Source organism: Octopus bimaculoides, chromosome 6 (genome assembly GCF_046866305.1).
Source record: "Octopus bimaculoides isolate indiv1 chromosome 6, ASM4686630v1, whole genome shotgun sequence".
Taxonomy (NCBI): Eukaryota; Metazoa; Mollusca; class Cephalopoda; order Octopoda; family Octopodidae; genus Octopus; species Octopus bimaculoides.
In genome coordinates, this window is record NC_142933.1 from 11,611,761 (window position 1) to 11,634,971 (window position 23,211).

The 23,211-nt window shown below is 39.8% G+C and overlaps 1 protein-coding gene across 2 annotated transcripts in view; it reads right to left on the minus strand.

Annotated features, from left to right (window-relative positions):
* Positions 1-547: 547 nt before the first annotated feature.
* The window catches only part of LOC106883150 (uncharacterized), a 35,218-nt gene continuing 12,554 nt past the window's right edge, over positions 548-23,211 (minus strand). For both annotated transcript variants that reach the window (XM_089353445.1, XM_014934054.3), the window contains exons 5-17: positions 21,663-21,875; positions 19,325-19,422; positions 17,632-17,793; positions 16,302-16,413; positions 13,719-13,763; positions 9,326-12,252; positions 7,830-7,986; positions 6,328-6,472; positions 4,714-4,893; positions 4,485-4,603; positions 2,841-2,915; positions 2,461-2,525; positions 548-874 (exon numbers count right to left, since the gene is read on the minus strand). In XM_089353445.1, coding sequence (XP_089209571.1) covers positions 718-874; positions 2,461-2,525; positions 2,841-2,915; positions 4,485-4,603; positions 4,714-4,893; positions 6,328-6,472; positions 7,830-7,986; positions 9,326-12,252; positions 13,719-13,763; positions 16,302-16,413; positions 17,632-17,793; positions 19,325-19,422; positions 21,663-21,875 — 4,455 coding nt within the window. In that variant the 3' untranslated portion in view covers positions 548-717. The remainder of the gene's footprint in view (positions 875-2,460; positions 2,526-2,840; positions 2,916-4,484; positions 4,604-4,713; positions 4,894-6,327; positions 6,473-7,829; positions 7,987-9,325; positions 12,253-13,718; positions 13,764-16,301; positions 16,414-17,631; positions 17,794-19,324; positions 19,423-21,662; positions 21,876-23,211) is intronic.

The window sequence follows — 23,211 nt, forward strand, 5'->3', positions numbered from 1 at the left end:
GCCCGCACCTGAGATGGAATGTCAATGTCTATAGCTACAACGACATATATTGAATCATATAGCTCAATAACATATAAACACTGTTAGACATGTGGGAAAAACAAATGAACATTTTAGAAGTCATATTCATATTGTTCACGCGTAAGTACCATCTCAAGTATTACCAACCATTAATTCAGGTTTGCAAATAGCCCAACACTTAATCCCTGCATTTAAGTCGGCTATATATATATATATATATATATACATATATATATTTATTTTTTCAAGCTCAAGAGTCCTTTTTCCCTGCTCTATCATCAACACCACCACCATCTGCTTCAATCTCTCTCTCACACTCACACTCACACAAGTGTCTCCTCCCTGAGGTAACGTAAATTAAGCTAGAACTCCAGAAATTTTCTTCAAGAAATTCCCCCACCATACCCCGTTCCTGAAGCTTCTACTTCCTCAGTCTCATTTACTCAGTTGAATATAAGAACGAATGGAAATCGAGCTAGTCTATTCTTCATGCAAGGAAATACTACTTGTATTGTATAATATAATATAATATAACATAATATTATATATTTCTGTGACACAAGAAGACCATCATTTAGTTTGCACTTTAAGACTAGGAAAATAAAACTTTAGGCGAAGACATGAGCAGGGGTCCACCACCCTCCTGCTGAATGCTTTCTTTCAAATATGGTTGTTGCATTGAAGCTAAGAATCTGTTCAGGTAATACCATGTTTCTCTTTATTGTGGTCAACTGAAGGTTGAGTGTGGTCGGAGTCTACAACAAGACCGAGATTAGAATTGGTCAAGAAGTCACAAGCTGGTATACTAGTCAATGCTTTGTGGATATCTTGCAAGGAAAGCTCTGTTGGATACCTGTCGTAAAAGAAGGAGATACGAAAGTGATTGCATTAAAGTACTCTTTTATAAGGATATAACTGTTGCTTTTAGACCTAACACATCACACCTTATACTTCAAGCAAAATTTGCAAAGAGAAATAGTTTTTCTGTCAGAGAAGTGTAGCCTTACTAGGACTCTTTAGTCCTTTTGTTACCATATTTTCATTGAAATACACTGCTTTTATTCTATATTTTTGACATGAGGAATTATGTACGCTATATGCCCATGGGCATATAGTGTAGTGGATGAGAGCGCGGGCTACTAACACCCGGATTCTAAGTTAAATCCCAGGCAGGGACTTAAAAGTAATATCAACAGGAAAGTAATATCAACAACATACCTTAGGAATGAGAATAGTGTACCTCATTAGTCAAATAAAGGGCTGGGTTCAAAATTCCACCAGAACACCTGATAAAGGCTGGAGAGTACACCAGCCAAAACGTTGTGATAGCAACAAACAAGACTAGGACACCTATCCGTCCACTGTAAATAATGTACACTGCTTTTGTTTCAATTAATTTTTTTTAAATAACGAAGAATTTAGTATTTTACTCGTCTTCACATTACTGTAATAGTTGTAAATGAGCATCATAATCACACAAGCTTTGTTCTTCGTGTCAAATCTTCAGTGTAAACAATGTTTGGCCAAGAGCAAATAACACTTTACATGGGAACATGTGGGGGTTGGTGACAGAAGGGCGTCCAGTTAGAGAAAATTTGTCTCAACAAATTGTGTGACCGATGCACACAAAGGAAAGTGGACATTAAAATGATAAGTGATGACCACCACCTTACACTATGACAATCCTCCTCATTTAACATCTGTTTTCCATGCTGGCATGGGTTGGATGGTTTGACAAGAGCTAATAAACCAAACGGCTACACCAGGCTCCAATCATCTGTTTTGACACGGTTTCTAGGACTGGCTGCCCATGCCAGCGCCACCCACTTTACAGTGTACAAGTACTTTTATGTGGTGCCAGCATGGGTCCAATTCATGGGGTGCCATTTCTCCTACTCAGTCTCCAGACAATCATAAGACAGAAGCTTTAATAACCTTTGTAACTGTTTTTGGGATAAACATCTCCAGAGAGGAACAGTGATTGGTATGCGCTGGCCAAGGCAACCTTAGCACGCACGTCCAGAATCTACAGACAGTACAAAAAATGGAGAACGGAGAGAGCACAAGTACGAACTGTTACACTGAATCCAACATGAATAAGCACAGCATTTTGAAGTGCACAGCAAGATCATCAGCTCAGCAGACATATTATTTATCTGCTGTTATAAATCTATGGATTTTACCCAGCCATTTGGCTTTCTGTATGCCATTGGTCTGCTTGATCAGGATGCAATTGGCACTACCTGCTACAACAGACAGAACAGCTTACAGGTGAGAAGCAAGATATCAAAATGAACTTCTTCCCTCGCTGAATACAATCTTCTAAGTTTGAAGAGAATCAGATCCTACCGACCTGATGTTTGGCAGAGACTGAGATAGATGGAACAACTTTTAAGAAGTCGACAGAAGAAAAGTGTATAAATAAATAATGATTTTTACCTTCCTTCTTCACTTTTCAAGGCAAAAGCTGTCCTCAGAATGTCAGACATTATATTTTCCATACACTAGAAAACAAGAACAAAAACAATAATAAATATTTCAAATTTTTGCCACAAGGGCAGCTTGGGGGGAGGTGGGGATGAATCGATTAGATCGACCCAGTACACAACTGGTACTTATTTTATTGACCCCGAAAGGATGAAAGGCAAAGTCGACTTCGGTGGAATTTGAACTTAGAACGTAGCGACAGGCAAAATGCCGCTAAGCATTTTGTCCAGCGTGCTAACGGTTCTGCCAGCTCGCCACATTTGTAATAATAATAATAATAATAATAATAATAATAATAATAATAATAATAATAATAATATGCAAGTACATACGGAATATATCATCAATTCACAAGAGGAGCTGTAGATATTTTCTTCTATCTTTGTTGGTTTAAACTGCACACCCACCTGAGGGATAAAAACGATATGGCAATCAGAAAAACAGTAAGAATGCATGTGTATATGAGTGTGTTTATGAATATGAGACTGTATGTACATGAGATTGTGTCTGCATACAAGAGTTTGTATGAGTATGAATGCGTCTTTATGTTCTCTCCACAATAACCAGCCTCCAGCCAGCGTTCGTTTCTGCAATTCAGGCAAGAACTGAAAAGATTATTCGTCTTAAGAGGGAATATTTCGTACAATTAATAAAATATCTTCATCACCGTTTAACATCCACCTTCCATGCTGGCATGGGTGGGGCAGTACAAGAACCAGGCAGGCAGAAGCCTGCACCAGACTTTGGTGACTGTTTTGGCAGGATTTTTAAAGCTGGATGCCCTTCCTAACACCAACCACCCAACAGAGTGGAGAAGATAATTTTAAATTGCACACATTCAAACGTCTTTCCATGGTGGTACAGGTTGGACAAATATGTTATTAAGGCACTTTTTTAAAGCTGTATGCCCTTCCCGACACCTTTGGGAGGAACCTTTAATATGTGTAGCATATTTAATGCATATACTTATATCAAGCATGATACATGAAGTCTGATATATCCTCATTTAACGTCCATTGTCCATGCTGGCATGGGTTGGGTGGTTTGGCCAGGGCTGATAAGCTGAGGGGCTGCACCAGACTCCAGTCTGATTTGGCATGGTTTCTACAGTTGGCTGCACTTCCTAATGCCAACCACTCTGAGAATGCAGTGGGTGCTTTTACATGTCACCGGCACGGGTGCCAATTGTGTGACACCAGTATCTTCCACAGATACAATTTTACTCAGCTTGATGAATCTTGCTTCTCAAGGCCCAAATTTCTTGGGGATGGGGCCAGTCGATTAGATCGACCCCAGTATTCAATTGGTACTTAATTTATCGACCCCAAGAGGGTGAAACACAAAGTCAACCTCGGCGGAGGGACTGCATATTGCCAAAGACCTCGATCATTTGTCATACATATTCTAATTAAATACTGCTTTGGTTGCATAAACTAGATCTATTGTTGTTGTTGTTGGCACTCCGTTGCTTACGACGTTGAGGGTTCCAGTTGATATGATCAACAGAACAGCCTGCTCGTGAAATTAACGTGCAAGTGGCTGAGCACTCCACAGACACGTGTACCCGTAACGTAGTTCTCGGGGATATTCAGCGTGACACAGTGTGACAAAGCTGACCCTTTGAATTACAGGCACAACAAAAACAGGAAGTAAGAGTGAGAGAAAGTTGTGGTGAAAGAGTACAGCAGGGTTCACCACCATCCCCTGCCAGAGCCTCGTGGAGCTTTAGGTGTTTTCGCTCAATAAACACTCACAACGCTCTGTCTGGGAATCGAAACCGCGAGTCCGCTGCCCTAACCACTGGGCCATTGCGCCTCCACAAACTAGATCTATAATCTATTTATGATCAAAATAGGAATATATTAATTAAGTATGATGTGAATATCTGCAAGATGAATATTTCAAGGTTGAAGGAGAGGAAAAGATTGGAATCTTTATTAAAAGACACAAAAAGGTAAATAAAAATTCAGTTTTACTTGTCTAGCTGTTTCGTGAACAAAATTGGAAGCATCAGGCGAGGGCAAATATTTATAATCTTCAGAAGAAGTTACAGGATCAACATCAACTTCCTTTTTTATCTTCACCTTTGGAAGACCTATTAAGGAAAAATAAAATAAAAAAAAGAATAAAAACTAAATTGATCAGACTAAAAAGAAAAAAAAACTACCAAAGAATTTTGAAAATAAACTCAAAACTTTAAATTACCTCTTGATATTACATCAACTGTTAAGAAATTTTCATTACATAAAGACTGTCCTGAATCCTCCAACTGCTCAAGTCTCTTCTCTATCGTCTCCATTGGAGTGAAGCTACTCAATGGCTGCAGCATACAAGAAGCTTCACTAAAAGACTTGCTACTCGACTGTAACTGCTGGAGTTGTTTTTCTAAACAAGAGACACAGGAGAAATCACTGAAGCGGAAGCATTCATCACATTTTAAACACAGGGAACTTGCCAGTACAGACATACAATAACTAGAAAATTACTATTTTTAAATCTCACAGCATGAGATATTCAGCAACAGTATCATCATGGGTTGGACGATTTGACTGAGGACTGGTGAAACCAGATGGCTACACCAGGCTCCAATCTGATTTGGCAGAGTTTCTACAGCTGGATGCCCTTCCTAACGCCAACCACTCTGAGAGTGTAGTGGGTGCTTTTATGTGCCAACGGCATGAAGGCCAGTCAGGCGGTACTGGCAACAGTCACGCTCAAAATGGTGTATTTTACATGCCACATGCACAGGAGCCAGTTCGGAGGCACTGGCAACGATCTCACTCGAATGTCTTTACACGTGCCAGGAAGGCGATGCTGGGCACAGGTGCCATCACAATTTCGCTTTCGCTTGCCCCAACAGGTCTTTGCAAGTTTGCCAATTTAACATGGCAGTCCTGGTTTAGGACGAATATTGCTGCAATTTAGCCCCAGGAGACATCGTCTCCAGTTGGCTATACAACACGATCTGTGTCCTTTGAAAATGTAAGGACACAGATTGTGTCGTATAGCCAGCTGGAGACGATGTCTCCTGGGGCTAAATTACAGCAACATTCGTCCTAAACCAGGACTGCCATGTTATGTTGGCAAACAATCTTTACTACATAAAATAACTAGTTTCATTATCAAATGGTTTCGTTTATTTTTTAATTCAATGTTAAGATTACATTGTAAAACAATGAACAACTATTATCATCATCATTTAACATCTTTTTGCCATGCAGGCATGGGTTAGACCAGAGTGTCTCAACCAGGGTTCACCAGAACCCTAGGGTTCCATAAGAAAGAGCGAGATAAGTTAATGCTAATTTCAAAATTATATATATATATATATATATATATACACACATATATTCTTTTATTCATTTCTTTGTTTCAGTCATTTGACTGCAGCCATGCTGGAGCACCGCCTTTTAGTCGAGTAAATCGACCCCAGGACTTATTCTTTGGAAGCCTAGTACTAATTCTATCGGTCTCTTTTGCCGAACCGCTAAGTTACGGGGATGTAAACATACCACTATCGGTTGTCAAGCGATGCTGTTGGAACAAACACAGACACACAAACATATATATATACATATATACGACGGGCTTCTTTCAGTTTCCGTCTACCAAATCCACTCACAAGGTTTTGGTCGGCCCGAGGCTATAGTAGAAGACACTTGCCCAAGGTATCACGCAGTGGGAATGAACCCGGAACCATGTGGTTTGTAAGCAAGCTACTTACCACACAGCCACTCCTGCACCAATGACTGAAATAGGTAAACGATAGATTTTTCAAGAAAAATTAGGACATGGTTATAATATTGCAGCATAGCTTACCAAGATGGTGTGGCGTGTAGGCATGCAAGCGGCACCAAGAAAATATCTGTTTGGTACTCCACACATCGGCAGCACTGAAGTTTGTTGATGCTGATCCTGATAATAGCTTCAGGATATAATTCTTTACAGAAGATGCTCTCTGCCACTGATTTCAAAGAAAATGAGAAAAAAAAATATTAGGACAAAAATGTTTCACAAAATTTTATAAAAATAATTTTAAAATACATATTTTTAATGGTAGAACTTGAATACGATAAAATTATAAATAATAGCATGTTGATAAAAAAAAACCTTTTCGGAGAGAAGTCAAAGGCTGCTCACAGGACTCGAAACAACATCTTTTGTAAACATGACAAATGTTCTACCACTAGACCAAAGCAACCCTTTGCATTTCTCAATTTCAGAAGCCATGTTCATGCCACGACCGTTAAATGTCATAATTGTTAAGGGATATTGTTAATGTCATATGAATTTAGAAACTTTGAGAGAACACGAAATAATTTGTTTTTACATAAAGTTGTAGATTATCTTGTTTAAAAACCTCTTTGGACAGAAAAAGACAAAGGCTGGACAGCCAGGCAGAATTTGAACAAAGAACATGAAGACAGACAAAATGCCACTAAATATTTATTTCTTTATTGCCCACAAGGGGCTAAACATAGAGGAGACAAACAAGGACAGACAAAGGGATTGAGTCAATTACATCAACCCCAGTGCACAAATGGTACTTATTTAATCGACCCCAAAAGAATGAAAGGCAAAATCAACTTCGGCAGAATTTGAACTCAGAACGTAGCAGCAGACGAAATACTGCCAAGCATTTTTGCCCAGTGTGCTAATGATTCTGCCAGCTCGCCTTATACTAATTAATACCCAAAAAATTATACTTAAGTAATTGTAAAAAGAGTTATTGTCATATAACTGCACTTCTTAAACTATGGGTCGCAACAACAAATGGGGCTGCAAAGCGAAATGTTGGGATCACGAAAATTATATTCAAAACAGTTTTGAATTTCAGTTTATATGTAATTTCACAAATGCACAAATCCTAAAACCACTTTTATTTTGACAAATAATATAACTCCATTTTTTTTATATGTATATTGTTCAGCAAAAAAAATTAATGATTTATGTATTTATTTGTATGTTTTATTTCATATTCAATAGCTGGGGTCATGAAAAATCCCGTGATGAAAAGTAGGGTCATGAATAAAAAACGTTTAAGTAGCGCTGTTATATAACACCCAGACAGCTCTACTCAAGCTGACCTATTACAATCAGGTGATCAGGTGAATGACCACAAGCAATCCACCAATCTAGTTTTCCAGTTATACCAAAATACAAAAGGATAATTACTAAGTGACCATTTCCAAATCTATAATGTTGGTAGGACTGACATCCTTCTACAAAACTTCTGCTTCAAATTCTATGATCACAAAGAAGATTCTTAGTAATAAGAGAAAAGAAGAAAAAAAAAACAACCAACAAAAGTGTTATCTTACTTCTGATGCCCTTCTCTTGCCTATATTCCAAGACAGCCATTGTTCAACAGTATCCGTTGCATATGGATGTAGAGAACGGTCAACACCTTCACTGACCAGTGGGTGCAGACGGACTACAGCTCGGATGACTGACATCATGTCGGTTAATGCATTGAAGCTAAATAAGTAAAACAAAAAACAAATAGAATGGAAAATAATGAGATGATAATTTCTTTTATTTGCCAGAGGGGTATAAGAGGAAGATAACAGTACAGAGACACATTCTATAAAGTGAGCAAATTTACAGAAGATGGATATGATAACAGAGCATACTCTTTACTCTTTTACTTGTTTCAGTCATTTGACTGCGGCCATGCTGGAGCACTGCCTTTAGTCGAGCAAATCGACCCCAGGACTTATTCTTTGGAAGCCTAGTACTTATTCTATTGGTCTCTTTTGCCGAACAGCTAAGTTACGGGAATGTAAATACACCAGCATTAATTGTCAAGCGAAGTTGGGGGGACAAACACATATATATGACGGGCTTCTTTCAGTTTTCCGTCTACCAAATCCACTGACAAGGCTTTGGTCGGCCAGAGACTATAGTAGAAAAAAACTTGCCCAAGATGCCACGCAGTGGGAATGAACCCGGAACCATGTGGTTGGTAAGCAAGCTACTTACCACACAGCCACTCCTGCGCATGTGTAGTATAGAAATATATAGATGGTACAATCTTTTGGATTGAGAGAAGACGATCTCCAACTAGGATCAGTTAAAGAACTCCACAGAGACAAGATATCCTGACCTCTTCTCAACTGTTGTTCTCTGACCCACAGATACAAACACAGAACACTTCCATAGACTCTTAACCATTTTCACCACAGTCACCCACCTTTTAACAAACTCACTAAAGGAAGCCACTTTTTTTCTCCCTGTTCAGCATCCCTTTCGAGTGAAACTTGGAAAATTTGATGGTGATTTAACCAAAGAGGAAAGCATCTGTCTCGAGACTTTTGTAGCCTCTTCCACCACACAAGAGATTTTAGTTAAAGCTGTTAGGAAAATGAAAAGTGCCTTTCCTACTTGATCAAAGTTAGGTACTGAAGTCATTTCATGATGAACCAACCACTACCAAGATCATGTCCTTCATGTAACATCTTCCATGCAGCTGACAGAAGCCAGCCAGGTAGAAAAACTATCCTAGGCTGCTGCATCCGTTTAGGTAGGGATTCTAAAGCTGGAGATGCCCTTCCCAACACCAACAACTCACACACACACACACACACACACAGATGTTTCTTTCAGTCTTTGCCAACTAAATTTAATCAGAAGGCTTTGATTGTGGTCTGGGACTCCAGTACACTAAACTGAAGGTGCCACACAATGGGACTGAACCCAAGACCACAAGGTTGGGAAGTAAGTAGCAAGGTTCCTACTTCTTAACCGCACATGTACCTGCTTAAATAAAAACATAACAAATAAAAAACATAATTGAAAAATAATGGGAAATTCTTACTTGATTGAAGGAACTGAGATATTAACTGGTTGGATTTTTTTGGCTTTATTGTAACCATGGATCTTTTTCTCACATACAGTTGGTCTCACCTGTTTGGTAATCACAGATGTTGTTTTGGGAAAGGTGGTAGAGCTAACAGTTGTAGTTACAGTGCTGAGCGAGACAGTTCCGTTACTGCTCTTTGGTAAACTACTTACAGAAGATGGGTTACATGTTGAAGTGGACGGTATTACTTTAAGAAGCACTTTCTGTGATAAGCTGTTGTTACCAAAGCCAGATGGTGGGGCCAGGACCAGATTACCATTTGAATATTGTACCTGAAGAGAAACATTGGTGCCTGCCCCTTCTTGGCTGCTTGTAATATTACTGTTGGCAGGTTTCTCTGCAACCGATGCAGATGGCCAAATTCTACCTGTTGGCATGGTAGAGTTATTAACAGGTGTAACAATCATTGCAGTCTTGTTTGGATTCTTAAGCAACAGCATAGGTCTAGGTGTGTTCAATAAACTACCAGATGTGGTAGCCACAGTATTAGGTGTTGACCCAATGCCAGACAAAACAGGCTGGGTAGTGTTCATGTTGGAAGTTGAAGATTTTGTAAGAAGTGACTGACAGGCATCTGGTTTCGTTTCTGTATTGGGTTTCAAGAAGAGATGTGAAGGTAACAGAGACAGACCCTTATTTCGTGTGGTTGTTAACACATAGGTTTGTTTCCCTGTGCTGAAAGTTGAAGGCAATGTTTGAAGTGTAGAACTACTAGTCACTAGATTACACCTAACTGGCTGTCGCCATTCTCCAGATCTCGCTAGAGTTTTCACATTTTGCATACCGACATTTATCACTGGAGTGCTCTGTGACATCAGAGGAAGACGTGTAGCAGCAGGACTGATTGAAGAATTACTGGCGCTCAAGATGAAAGGTTGTATGGGGGTGGTCGTACCAGAAGTATTTGAAACTGAAACACTGTTCATAACAGAAGGAGAGCTTTGAAGAATTTTGTTACCTGTCACAATAGGTCCCTTATTTAGGCCACTCGTTGTTGAACTGAGAAGCAAAAGGGAAGATTTGCCTGGTGTACTTTTGATTTCGCTGACAAGGGGTCGAACGACACCAGGTGTCACAGTCGGAATGAAAATCCCTGGTTGAGTTATAGTTTTCTTTACAGGTGAGCTAGCAGCAAGAAGGGAAGTGTTCTTGTTGACTGGTGAAGAGGATAATAATATTACAGAAGTATTTGTTGTGGTTGGCACTTTAGAAGACAGGGACATGAGAGACGTTGGCAAAACGTTGGATTGAGACAATGAACCCATACTGAGCAAGGTATGAGAAGCAACTGGATTTGGCTTATTTATTTGTGAAAGTGAAGACTGAACAGTGACAGGTGATGACCAACACACCCCAACTGTGCTGCTTGGAATGGAAATCAAACCTTTTGAAGTTACTCGGAATGGGGAGATAACTGGTGTGTTTTCTTTTTTGGGATTAGCTTTATCTTTTAAGACAGAATCATTCTGCCCAGAAACTTCTGGTAAATTAGAAGCTGAACCCAATTGAATTGTGTATGTTTTAGTAGCACCACTACTACTATCAAGTGATCGAACATCAATGTTATTGGGGACCTTCTTAATAGCATCATTCGTTAGGAAAGGTTTTGAAATAGTTATAGGAGGTTTGGTGCTTGATGTTGTTGTGGTGACAGACGATGAGTTGCTGTGGAGCAAACTTGTAACTGTTGCAGAGACTGGGGATGCAGTATTAGTTTGTGACGAGACTAAAGCACTCGCGGGCAGACATGTCGTTGATTTACCAACTAGAGGTTGTGACATTAAGAGCACTTTACCTTGGTTGTTGAGACACTTCAGCAGAGTGTTGAGAGGAAGGTTCTGCAAGTTTTGAACCTTCATAGGAACCGGTGCTGCTCCTTGAAGATTCGCAGGTTTTGGTGCTAAAATAGCGGTAGCAGGCAATACAGAGGCTGCTGTTGTTATTGTGGCAGTTGTTGCTGTCGATCCAACAATACTGGTGGAACTTGCTGTTGTTGTTGTCGTCGTCGATGCAACAGCAGCAAATTTTTGTTTGGACACAGCGACGGGAACAGCAGCAACAGGAATTGGTAGCTTAGAGCTGGGAAGTGAGGTCAACGTGACAAAATAAGGAAGGGTAGTATTACAAGAAATAACAGGTTTTGTTAGATTTGTGGCTGTTGTTGTTGTTGTTGTAGCCAACGTCACAGGTGTTATTGTTGCAACTGGTGCTGGTGCTGGTGTTATAGTTGTAAATGATGTTGCTGTTGTTGTTGTTAATGATGCTGCCGGTGATGCAATTATTGTTGTCTCTGGTGTAGCAGTTTTTGTTATCACTGGTGATGCTGCTGTTATAGTCATCGCTGCTGCTGCTGCTGTTGTTATTATTGGTGGTGTTGCTGCTGTGCATGTCACTTTTGCATCACTGCCAGAAACTGCAGATGTGATCAATGGAGTAGAGGTGCTGTTGGCAAGAGAAAAACTCTCAGAGTTTTCTGGCAGTAAACACAGAGGGACTTCGTTAACTGTTGACGAGGAACTACCAACGGTTAATTTGTATACTTTCAATTTACTTGGCGATTTTGTTGTATCACTGGGCAACACACCATTTTTGACATTCGAGGAATCCAACACTAGTTCCTTCTTTAATTCGCTAACAGTCGTGTTTTCCTTTTCTGTTGCAACTTTGGGGTTTACAGCAGAAACTATTTCACTTGGAGATGATGATGTGACACCATTAGAGTTCAGTCTGGAATCTTGGGTCCTTTCACCAGAATCTTGGGATTGGGTTCCCGCAACAGGGGCTTGAGTTTTAGTTGCGCAAGAGACATTAGATGATGTAGATGTTGTAACTGGTGAATCATTCTCAGATGGTCTTCCTTTCTCAATTTCAATTTCGACCGTCTGTATAAAACAAGACACATAAAGGGGATTAGTTATATCAACAGGGAACACATGTAGATAATTCACAGAGGCCGTAAATTTCGAAAGCTAACTACAGTCAATTAAGTCACACCAAATACTTAGTTGGTCATCATCACCATCGAACATCCGTTTTCCATGCTAGTGTGGGTTGGACGGTCTGACAGGAGCTGGCAAAATGGAAGGCGGCACCAGACTCCACTCGTCTGTTTCAGAATAGGTTCTAAGGGCACTTCCTAACAGCAACCGCTTTACAGAGTGTGTAGGGTGTTTTTTTTTTTTTACATGGTCCCATCACCAACAGAATCACCAAGTACCTTACAAGACAAAACGCCTCAACTAAGAAGGTAGGGAGTAGTATTGACAGGGTGTGGTTTTGTGCCAGTTGATGAGAAATTTAAGGTATAGAGAGGGCAGATATAGGGGGTCTGGCTGTAGAGTAGATACATGGATGCCTCAGTTGGAAAGGAGAGGAAAAGAAGTGAGAAAGTAAGATAAAGGAAGAGGGAATTCATTAAAGCCACTAATTTTGACGGTTAAGTATAGTCAATTAAATCACACCCAGTACTTAACTAACTGGTTCTTTATTTTATATATATATATATATATATATATATATATATATATATATATATATATATAATCAAAATAAGCAACACGGATTTCAAAGATGATTGCAGTACGCACGTTTCATGCTACTCCATTTATTTAAGTAATGCGAGCATTACATTAAGTGCAATATGCAGAGCAATCTTCAGCTGCAGGAAAATGCAGAAAATCACAGTAGAATAGACATATTATAATTGTGGCAACATTTTCAAATCCAAGTGGGAGGAAGAATATATAAAAATCCATCTTGACATAGCCAAGTCTATGCTCGCATTACTTAAATAAATGGAGTAGCATGAAACGTGCGTACTGCAATCATCTTTGAAATCCGTGTTGCTTATTTTGATTTTTTGATCATCTAGGTTTTTGGAATGGTTTTTGTATAATACCATTCCATACTATATTCTGGTGCCTAAACATAAGTACCATATTCAATCTCGAATCTAAATCTAAACCTTCTATATATATATATATATATATATATATATATATATATATATATATATATATATATATATATTTGAGTGTCAGTGATTGTCCCTCCACCATTGCTCAACAACCAATGCTGGTGTGTCTACGTCTCCGTAACTTAGCGGTTCAGCAAAAACGACCGACACAATAAGTACTAGGCTTACAAAGAATAAGTCCTGAGATTGATTTGTCCGACTAAAGGCGGTGCTCCAGCATGGCCACAGTCAAATGACTAAAAGAATAACAGAATATACACATGCTCACACATCTATATTTATAACCATATACCTATGCATGAGAAAGAATACTAAAGAAAAGCAAAGACTAAAAGGAAAACAAAAAAGAAAAAGAACCAATGTTATACTCACCGTTTCAGCACCGAATGTCTGCAGACCTGTATATGTTCGATCAAGCTAGAAAGAGAGCAAAAAAATAAGAAAAAATGTTAAATATATATATACACAGGGATGTGAATGTTTGTATGTGTAATTGATATGTACCTTGTTTATATATAAAATTCTACAATTGACCATCATTGTTGACGGCACGTGGTCAGCTAGTATATTATATATTATACTACTGAAATTTTTAATATATATATATATATATATATATATATATAATTATTACAAATTAAAAGGGTAAAGATTTATCAATTTATTAATATATTAATAAATCAACAATTAATAATTTTTACCAAGCCCTTCGGTATGTAAGCACCATTATCGGTGGAGAACTTATTTAAAAGTTCCCATACATTTATAAACATAATTAAGGGATCAGCAAGCATTTGCTTCACCATATACCGAAGTTCAGAAATAGCAGCTATCTGGTGGAGTCTCAGCTTTTTTAAGCTGCTATTTCTGAACTTCGGTATATGGTGAAGCAAATGCTTGCTGATCCCTTAATTATGTTTATATATATATATATATGTGTGTGTATCTTCTCTCCTCTTAAAAGTTTTTGTCTTGCAAGGTACTCGGTGACCCTGTCAGGGCAGGTGCCACTTAAAAGCATCTAGTCCACACTGTAAAGTGGTTGGTGTTCAGAAGGGCATCCGGCTGTAAAAACCTTGCCAAAACTGACCTCGCCTGTGCTTGTGCCACGTAAAAAGCACAAAGTACACTCTGCTGAGTGGTTGGTATTAAGAGCATCCAGCTGTAAAAGTCCTGCCAAAACAGTCACAGAAGACCAGTACAGGTTTTGGCCAGGCCGGCGTTTGTGGTACCATCCCACCCATGCTAGCATAGAACACTGACATTAAATGATAAAGTAAACAATTAGCATTGTTGTTATATATATTGCATGTATAGCATGTATTACTTGACAAGTGGGATGGAACAAACAACTTTCCTTTATGGAAACAACCGTAACATTGATCTGATGTGTCTTTTCCTCAATTGAATTAACTATAGTTCAGTCTGTGAGGCTCATAACATGCCTACTGATAATACTTTGGATTCATGAAGCGCTCTGTTTTCTCATTTGTGGAAGTATACCTGATCATCCTCTGGTTATTGGAATACTTATGTTAACCAGGTTTTTACATGAAGTGGTGATGAGGGGGGGGGGGTCACGTAGATTGTACATAATCCCTTAATTATTATTATTATTATTTGTTTCAGTCATTTGACTGCAGCCATGCTGGAGCACTGCCCCTAGTCGAACAAATCGACTCGAGAAGCCTAGTACTTATTCTATCAATCCCTTTTGCTGAACTGCTAAGTTACGGGGACATAAACACACTGACATCAGTTATCAAGCGATGGTAGGGAAACAAACACAGACACACAAACATATGCAATATATACGACAGGCTTCTTTCAGTTTCCGTCTACCAAATCCACTCATAAGGCTTTGGTCGGCCCGAGGCTATAATAGAAGACACTTGGCCAAGATGCTACGCAGTGGGACTGAACCCAGAACCATGTGGTTGGTAAGCAAGCTACGTGATTTCATAGAATTGGCCATAAAGGCCACACATAGAAGTAGCTGCAGGCTGGATACAGAACAAGATGAAATGGATGAAAAAAATTAATAAATGAAATTGGTGAGGGAAGGCAGACGACGCCTGCTGATCGCTGCTTCCCAGAAACATTGTCCTTTTGTTTTTAAACAAATTGAGGTTATAAATGTCTTACTTTTGTTCATTTGGACACAAGGTCCTTAAAAATGAGGCACTAAACCTCTTACATTTTTCAAAAACTGTGTTGTATACCCTTACAACGCAAGGCACTAAGACCCCTTAACTTTTTTTTTACCACTATTTTCTTGCCTGCTGATACCCGACCAGGCTCAATGCCTCACACAAGCACCTTGATGGTGCTAGGTCGAGGTGCTTCAACAGGAAGCGAAACGTGTCTTCAGGGAAGGGGTCAATCACCTTGCAAAAGATGTTTCCCAAATGACCTCCACAGCTACCTGCAGAGGCCATTCAGGATCCTTAGTGCAGGTTAGAGCCCCTCCCCTCCGACCTTCTTTGTCAAACTTTGTTAAATGAGGATGATGACGATATATGCAAAAATCATGCTAAAGCTGACATTTGGGCCTGACACCACTATGGCTTGTCAGATCCTGCCAATCCACCCAACCCATGCCAGCATGGAAAAACAGACGTTAAATGATGATGTATTAGAGTATTTTTTAATATATTTTACAGTTGGATCATTTCAAAAAACAGCTGTTCTTTCAAGACCTCTGTATATACCATTCTAGTTATGGTGTTCACGCGCTTTCAATGTAAGAATTAATCACTTGATTAATAGGAGAGAGAGGTTAATATGATCCCCACCCTCCTGTAAGGAATAGGATGTAATGAGAGCCGGAGGGGAATAGGGTTAATCTGTGTTGCAAACACAGGCTTAAAAATTCTTCAATATTTTCTAAATTAAATGAAACGAAACCAACGTATTCCAGCAGAAATATGGTGACAAAAGGATTAATACGCTTACCTTTAGATGATGAATTATATCAACCCGCTTGTTTCTTTGGTCGTGAAAATGCAACTGGACCCGAACAGGAAACTCACCCCAGCCACGCCGAGAAAGGTGAAAGGGAGGATGTCTGAAGAAAGCAACAAAGGAGACATATAGCTTCAAATAAGAGGTCACATTAAAAAAAAACAGGGAGTGAGTAGCAACAGGATGTTTCTTCCAACTGCGAAAATCCCACCACAAAGTTTATTCCTGTCTTACCATGAGAGGAGAGTATATTTGAGGATTAAGGTTTGTAATTTGGAGTTGAGTAATCAATGCTAACGAGCTTTCAGAAACAGTCTAGGATGCTTATATGCATGTAGCAGCAGGAGTGTTCCTTATATGGCAGCAATAATCCAATATGAATCGTACTTGTTGAGCCTTCGCTAGGCAGTGTTCCCTTTAATAAGACAAAGCACTCTATGTGTGTGTGTATATATATACATAAATATATGTATATATGTATATGTATGTATATATATATATATATACATACATATGTATATATATATATTTGCTTGTGGGTCTGTGTTTTTCTCCCCACACCCATTGCTCGACAACAGATGTTGGTGCGTTTGCATCCCCGTGACTTGGCAGTTCAGCAAGGGAGACTGTTAGAATGGGTGCTAGGCTTACAAAGAATGAGTCCTAGAGTCGATTTGTTTGACAAATGGTGGTGCTCCAGCATAGCCGCAGTTAAATGACAAACAAAAATAAAAGAAATAAAAGAATATAAAGACGAGTGTATGTGTGTGTTTGTGTCTCGCTGTCATGGCATCATGTGATTGCTGTAAATGAATGTCATTTATTTGCAATCCTCTGTGAAAACATGTCTGGCCATGCAGTAGTAGTAGTGGGGAGGGGTATGCACTGGAACAGCACATTGCTGCATCCACCGCTTGTTGGCAATTTCCTACTCCTGATGGATGACACCTTTGCACCGCTCAGGCAACAGCCTCCATGGGTATGTTTGGGTAGTCGTTGCTGGTGAGGGTTTTTACGAGGTCAGAGTGCAAATCCTACCTCATCTTCTTTTAATCACCTTTTCTGATGCACAGACGAGATAATTGGTCTACTCTTTGACATGCTGGTCCCCTTACAGTACCACCGGTTAAATTGTGAGCATTCTGGCTATGGGTAAATATTAACTTCCTTGGAAACAGGTGAAGTGTTGGCAGCAGGAAAGGCAATCGGGCCATAGAGAACCTGCTTCCGTACATGGAAGCATGGAACATTGAACATTATTATTATGATGATGATGATGAAGGGGAAGAAAGCATATTAAAACAACAAAAACGTCACTTACACAACTTCAACTAAATCATTAGGACGGTAACTTGGATGCAGGAAAAACCAAACTTTCTTGACAAAATGGTTAATGTTGGGTTCTTCTTTGGTGCCTCGGACATAGATAAGCCATTTGTGAGTAGAGGGATCACTTTCTTCACGGCGATCCGGTGGAATGAACCTAATAATAATAATGATAATAATAATAATCCTTTCTACAGGAAGCACAAGACCTCAAATTTGGGGCAAGGGATTAAGTCAATTACATCAATCCCAGTGCATTACTGGTACTTAATTTATCAATACTGAAAGAATAAAAGGCAAAGTTGACCCCAGCGGAATTTGAACTCAGAAAGTGAAGACAGACGAAATACCGCTAAGCATTTTGCCCAGCGTGCTAACAATTCTGCCAGCTCGCGCGCCTTAATAATAATAATAATAATCCTTTTTACTATAAGTACAAGGCCTGAAATTTTGGGGGAAGGTGCAAGGCAATTACATCAACCCCCAGCCACTTAGCTTCAACTAAATCATTAATGAGGGGATTGTTTATTTGTATGAGGACATTGCAGACTAGGTCTGAGAAGCCTAATCTGGATGGTTTGAGCAAAAAACATGTAGAATATTTGGACCGGATTTGGGTGGTTTAAATGCTAATGGATTTATATAGGGTGCCTGTGATGGAGAAAACACATGGTGATGTTAATGGAAGTTAGATGTATTGAAGATACACTGCAGAAGATGCTGGATATAGTAGCTAAACTCTTTAGCATTTAAACCAGTCATATATGACTCAAATATTCTGTTTTTTGTTCCAAACCAGCCAGATCCAGCATCTCACACCTACTCTACAATGTCATTCTAAAATTAAACTATCACAACACCGAAATCTTAGATACAAGATAATGCAACATTAATTCAAAACAAAGTCGTCTCCTTCATTGGACATTAAACTTGACTTGCGAAGACCTGTTGGGGCAAGTGAAAGCGAAATCATAATGGCACCTGTGCCCAGCGTCGCCTTCCTGGTACTTGTGCTGGTGGCATGTGTAAAGACATTCGAGCGAGATCATTGCCAGTGCCGCTGGACTGACTCCTGTGCAGGTGGCACGTAAAATACACCATTTTGAGCATGGCCATTGCCAGTACTGCCTGACTGGCCTTCGTGCCGGTGGCACGTAAAAGCACCCACTACACTCTCGGAGTGGTTAGCATTAGGAAGGGCATCCAGCTGTAGAAACTCTGCCAAATCAGATTGGAGCCTGGTGCAGCCATCCGGTTCGCCAGTCCTCAGTCAAATCGTTCAACCTATGCTAGCATGGAAAGCGGTCGTTAAACGATGATGATGATGATGATGATGAATGTGAATAAATAGAAATTACATCCGATAGAGTAATCTGAATGCTAAAAGTTAAATTATATGGCACGTAAAAAGCACCATTCGAGTGTGGTCGATGCCAGTGCCGCCTGACTGGCCCCAGCACCGGTGGCATGTAAAAAGTACCCATTACACTCTTGGAGTGGTTGACATTAGGAGGGGCATCCTGCAGTAGAAACCTTGCCAGATCAGATTGGAGCTTGGTGCAGCCTCCTGGCCTGCCAGTCCTCATTCAAACTGTCCAACCCATGCCAGCATGGAAAGTGGACGTTAAATAATGATGATGATGATGAGAGCTGCTGTGCCTTTAAAAATGAACAAAAATACATCTTACTTGGATATATTTCCAACAATGAGTTTTTTCTTTACACGGAAGCGAGAAGCTCGGCCAGAACTGACTTCTGGTTCCAATTTGGTCAATGAATCAGATTTCTGTGTTAAAATATAAAAAAAATAATATCAGATGGTACAAAAAAAAAAGAAAAGGTATTTTTACTTCAAAGTTTGGCACAAGGCCAGCAGTTTTTCGATTCCATTATTTTATCAACCCCGAGAGGATAAAAAGCAAGGTTGACTTTGGCAGTAATTGAACTCAGCCAGAAGAAATGCAGTCAAGCAGTTTGTCCTACCTGCTAATGATTCTGGCAAATACAGGGTGGCCCAAAAGTAGGTTTACAGTTATTCAACTATCTCTTTCGCATTCATATATTAACAGTTTAGATCTTAATTATAAAAAAATATGAAACTATTACTCTATGCTAATTTAGTTAATTTTGTCAAGCTCCCTTTTCAGTTTGTAATTTTTTTTTTTTTACAGGAACGGTAAAGTGTGAGCCATGGGAAATAATTTAAACCAAGAGCAAAGAAAGTGAATACTAAAGTGGATTTCTTTTTTGGGCAGGATTGTTGTAAAGAACAAGGTTTATGAGCAGAATCCCTAAACAGTAAATGACTTAAAAGATTACATTTCTGATGCATTCACTGAAATTGATGGAGATTGGAATTTGTGCCGCACTGTGTGTCAGAGAATTCTGAAGAGGTTTGAAGAATGTTGCAATGTTGAAAGAGGACATTTTGAGCATCTGAGAGACTAAACATTGTCTGTTTAAGATGTGCATAAAGAATATGGTTGTAAGATAGAAATTTAAATTTAATAAAATGTTTTAAAAGAAATTTAAAGTGCCTACATGATAGCTGTAAACCTACTTTTGGGTAACCCTGTATTACATCTTGAACAACTCAGGAAGACACGAGTCAACAAGAGAGCCTTTATGTGGTCACTTAACCTGCTAAAAATAGCAGTAAATCTTTGTCAAATCACAGCCCATCGTCAAAAATAAAAAAAGGTAACTTTTGATAAAGTGGTCCTAGTTTAAAAAAAAAAAAAAAATGTGGGATGGTCATGGTCAGAATACCTTTAATTATAGATCAGCTTGATCAGGATTGACCAAAGGTTATTCAAGACCACAGGAATGACCAGGATAGAGCCGAGGTTAATCAACAACTTAAGGAGGCTGTCCGAGCGTGTTCATTGCCATAGCAGTTGTCTGGCTTCCGTGCTAGTGGCCCGTAAATGGCACTATTTGAGCGTAATCGTTACCAGCGTCGCCTTCTAGCACTTGTGCTGGTGGCACGTTAGAAAATCATTCGAGCGAGGTCGTTGTCAATGCCTCTGGACTGGCTCCCGTGCAGGTGGCACATAAAAAACACTTTTTTGAGCGTGGCCGTTGCCAGTAGCACCCGACTGGCCCTTGTGCCGGTGGCACGTAAAAGCACCCACTACACTCTTGGAGTGGTTGGCGTTAGGAAGGGCACCCAGCTGTAGAAACTCTGCCAAATCAGATTTGGAGCCTGGTGTAGCCATCTGATTCGCCAGTCCTCAGTCAAATCGTCCAACCCATGCTAGCATGGAAAGCGGACGTTAAACGATGATGATGATGATTTACTGAGATTAAGCTGTGAAATTAAATGACACCTAGTTTTCTCTCCATACACTCTTCCAATTCTTCTGCCCTCATTCACATCTGCTCACCTCATACCATGAGGGGTTCACACAGACACCCCCATCATCACTAGTTGTATCTCTTATCAGCCCCACTTTGATTACCCACTAACCTCTCTTCTAAATTGTGAGTTGCATTGCGGCCCTTCTAAAGCAATAAATCTCTTCTGCTGTGGCCCCCTTACCCTCTGTCATATTTTAACCCCTTGACTCGTGACATAAAGCTGCTGATCTTGGAGTTCATAGTCCTGTAAGCTGCATGGCAACCTCACTAATACTTGTGGCATGGAAAAGCATGTTGTACATGCTGTAAAGTGGTTGGTGATATGAAGGGCATCCGGCCATAGAAACCATTCCAAGACAAATACTGGAGCACAATGCAGTCTTTGAGTCCATTGGATCCTGTCAGACCATCCAACTCATGGAGTGCCACCAAGATCAACTCAATCTTATCTTGATTCATTCTCTGCTCTGTTCTCTCATTGAAAATACAAATCTAGTTATTCAATTACATCATGAACCAAATTCAAAGGATATGAGATATATCACAGTAAGTCATCTCTCTCTTCTCTCTCTCTATATATACATATATACGGCGGGCTTCTCTCTCTCTCTCTCTCTACAGACACACAGAAGCAAACAGTGGATTTTTTTTTTCTTGTTCTCTTACCTTTTGGCCCAACTCATCACCAGTCTCGACAACAGTGACAGAGCTCTGTGAGCAATTCCCAGAACTATTTGTGGACTGCAAGCCAGTTGATGAATCACTTGTTCCCTGCCATTGGCTCTTCTCCAGCCACTGCTCATTTGAATAACTGGGTTTCTTGCCAAGGTACTTTTTCACTGCCGGGTGAATCGATGGTACAGCACTGCTATAGGGTTTCTGAACAAATAAAAAGAACAACAATATATTATGGCTGCCTGTGATAAGAAGCTTGCTTCCCAACCACGTGGTTCCAGGTTCAGTCCCACTGTGTGGCATTTACTGTCTTTTACTATAGCCTCGGCCCAATCAAAGCCTTAATTGGATTTGGTAGATGGAAACTGAAAGAAGCCTGTCATGTGCATGTGTGTGTGAGTCCCACCTTTGCTTGAGAACAGATGTTGGGGTGTTTACGTCCCCCATAACTTAACAGTTCGACAAAAGGGACCAACAGAATAAGCACTAGGCTCACAAGGAATAAGTCCTGGGGTCAATTTGTTCAACTAAAGGCGGCACTTATTTTATCGACCCCGAAAGGATGAAAGGTAAAGTCGACCTCGGCGGAGTTTGAACTCGGAACGTATCTACAGGCGAAATACCGCTAAGCATTTTGTCTGCCAGCTCACTGCCTTTATGTATGTGTGTGTATATATATATATATATATATATATATATATGATGTCTATCATTTATCAACAGGGACCTTATTCTTTTACTGGTTTGCGGTCATGCTGAAGCAGCATCTTGCAATGTTTTAGTCACCTATATCAACCCCAGTGCTTCGGTCTTTATCAATAATGGGTCTCGAGAAGATGGGTCTTCTTCTTAAGTACAACATAATGCCAAAGACAATGACCGAGGCCTTTGGCGATATGCCGTGCTTGAGAAGAAGACCCATCAACCTGAGTAAATTTGCAGCTGTGGCAGATACTGGTGTCACGTAAATGGCATCTGTGCCTATGGCACATAAAAGCACCCATTACACTCTTGGAGTGGTTGGTGTTAGGAAGGGCATCCAGCCATATAAAACTAGGCCAAATCGGAGTGGAGTCCGGTGCAGCTTTCCAGCTTACCAGCCCTGGTCAAACTGTCCAACCCATTCCAGCATGGACAAAAGACGTTAAATGATGATGATGATGATAGATGTAGAAAGAGACAAAACTCTACCTGGTACACACTTCATCAATGTCCCTTGATCGTTTTTATTGAATATCTGAGTGTAGCTTAAGCTATATCACTTTCTCTTAACCCTTCACCTTTCCCTGTATCACGTAATCCACAGGATATATTTCATTGATGTCTATGCATTATATATGATGCACTCTCGGAGTGGTTGGCGTTAGGAAGGGCATCCAGCTGTAGAAACTCTGCCAGATCAGATTGGAGCCTGGTGCAGCCTTCTGGTTCACCAGTCCTCAGTCAAATCATCCAACCCATGCTAGCATGGAAAGCGGATGTTAAACGATAATGATAATGATTTCCATTTCTTTTTTTCTTTTTGCAACCATCAGAATAA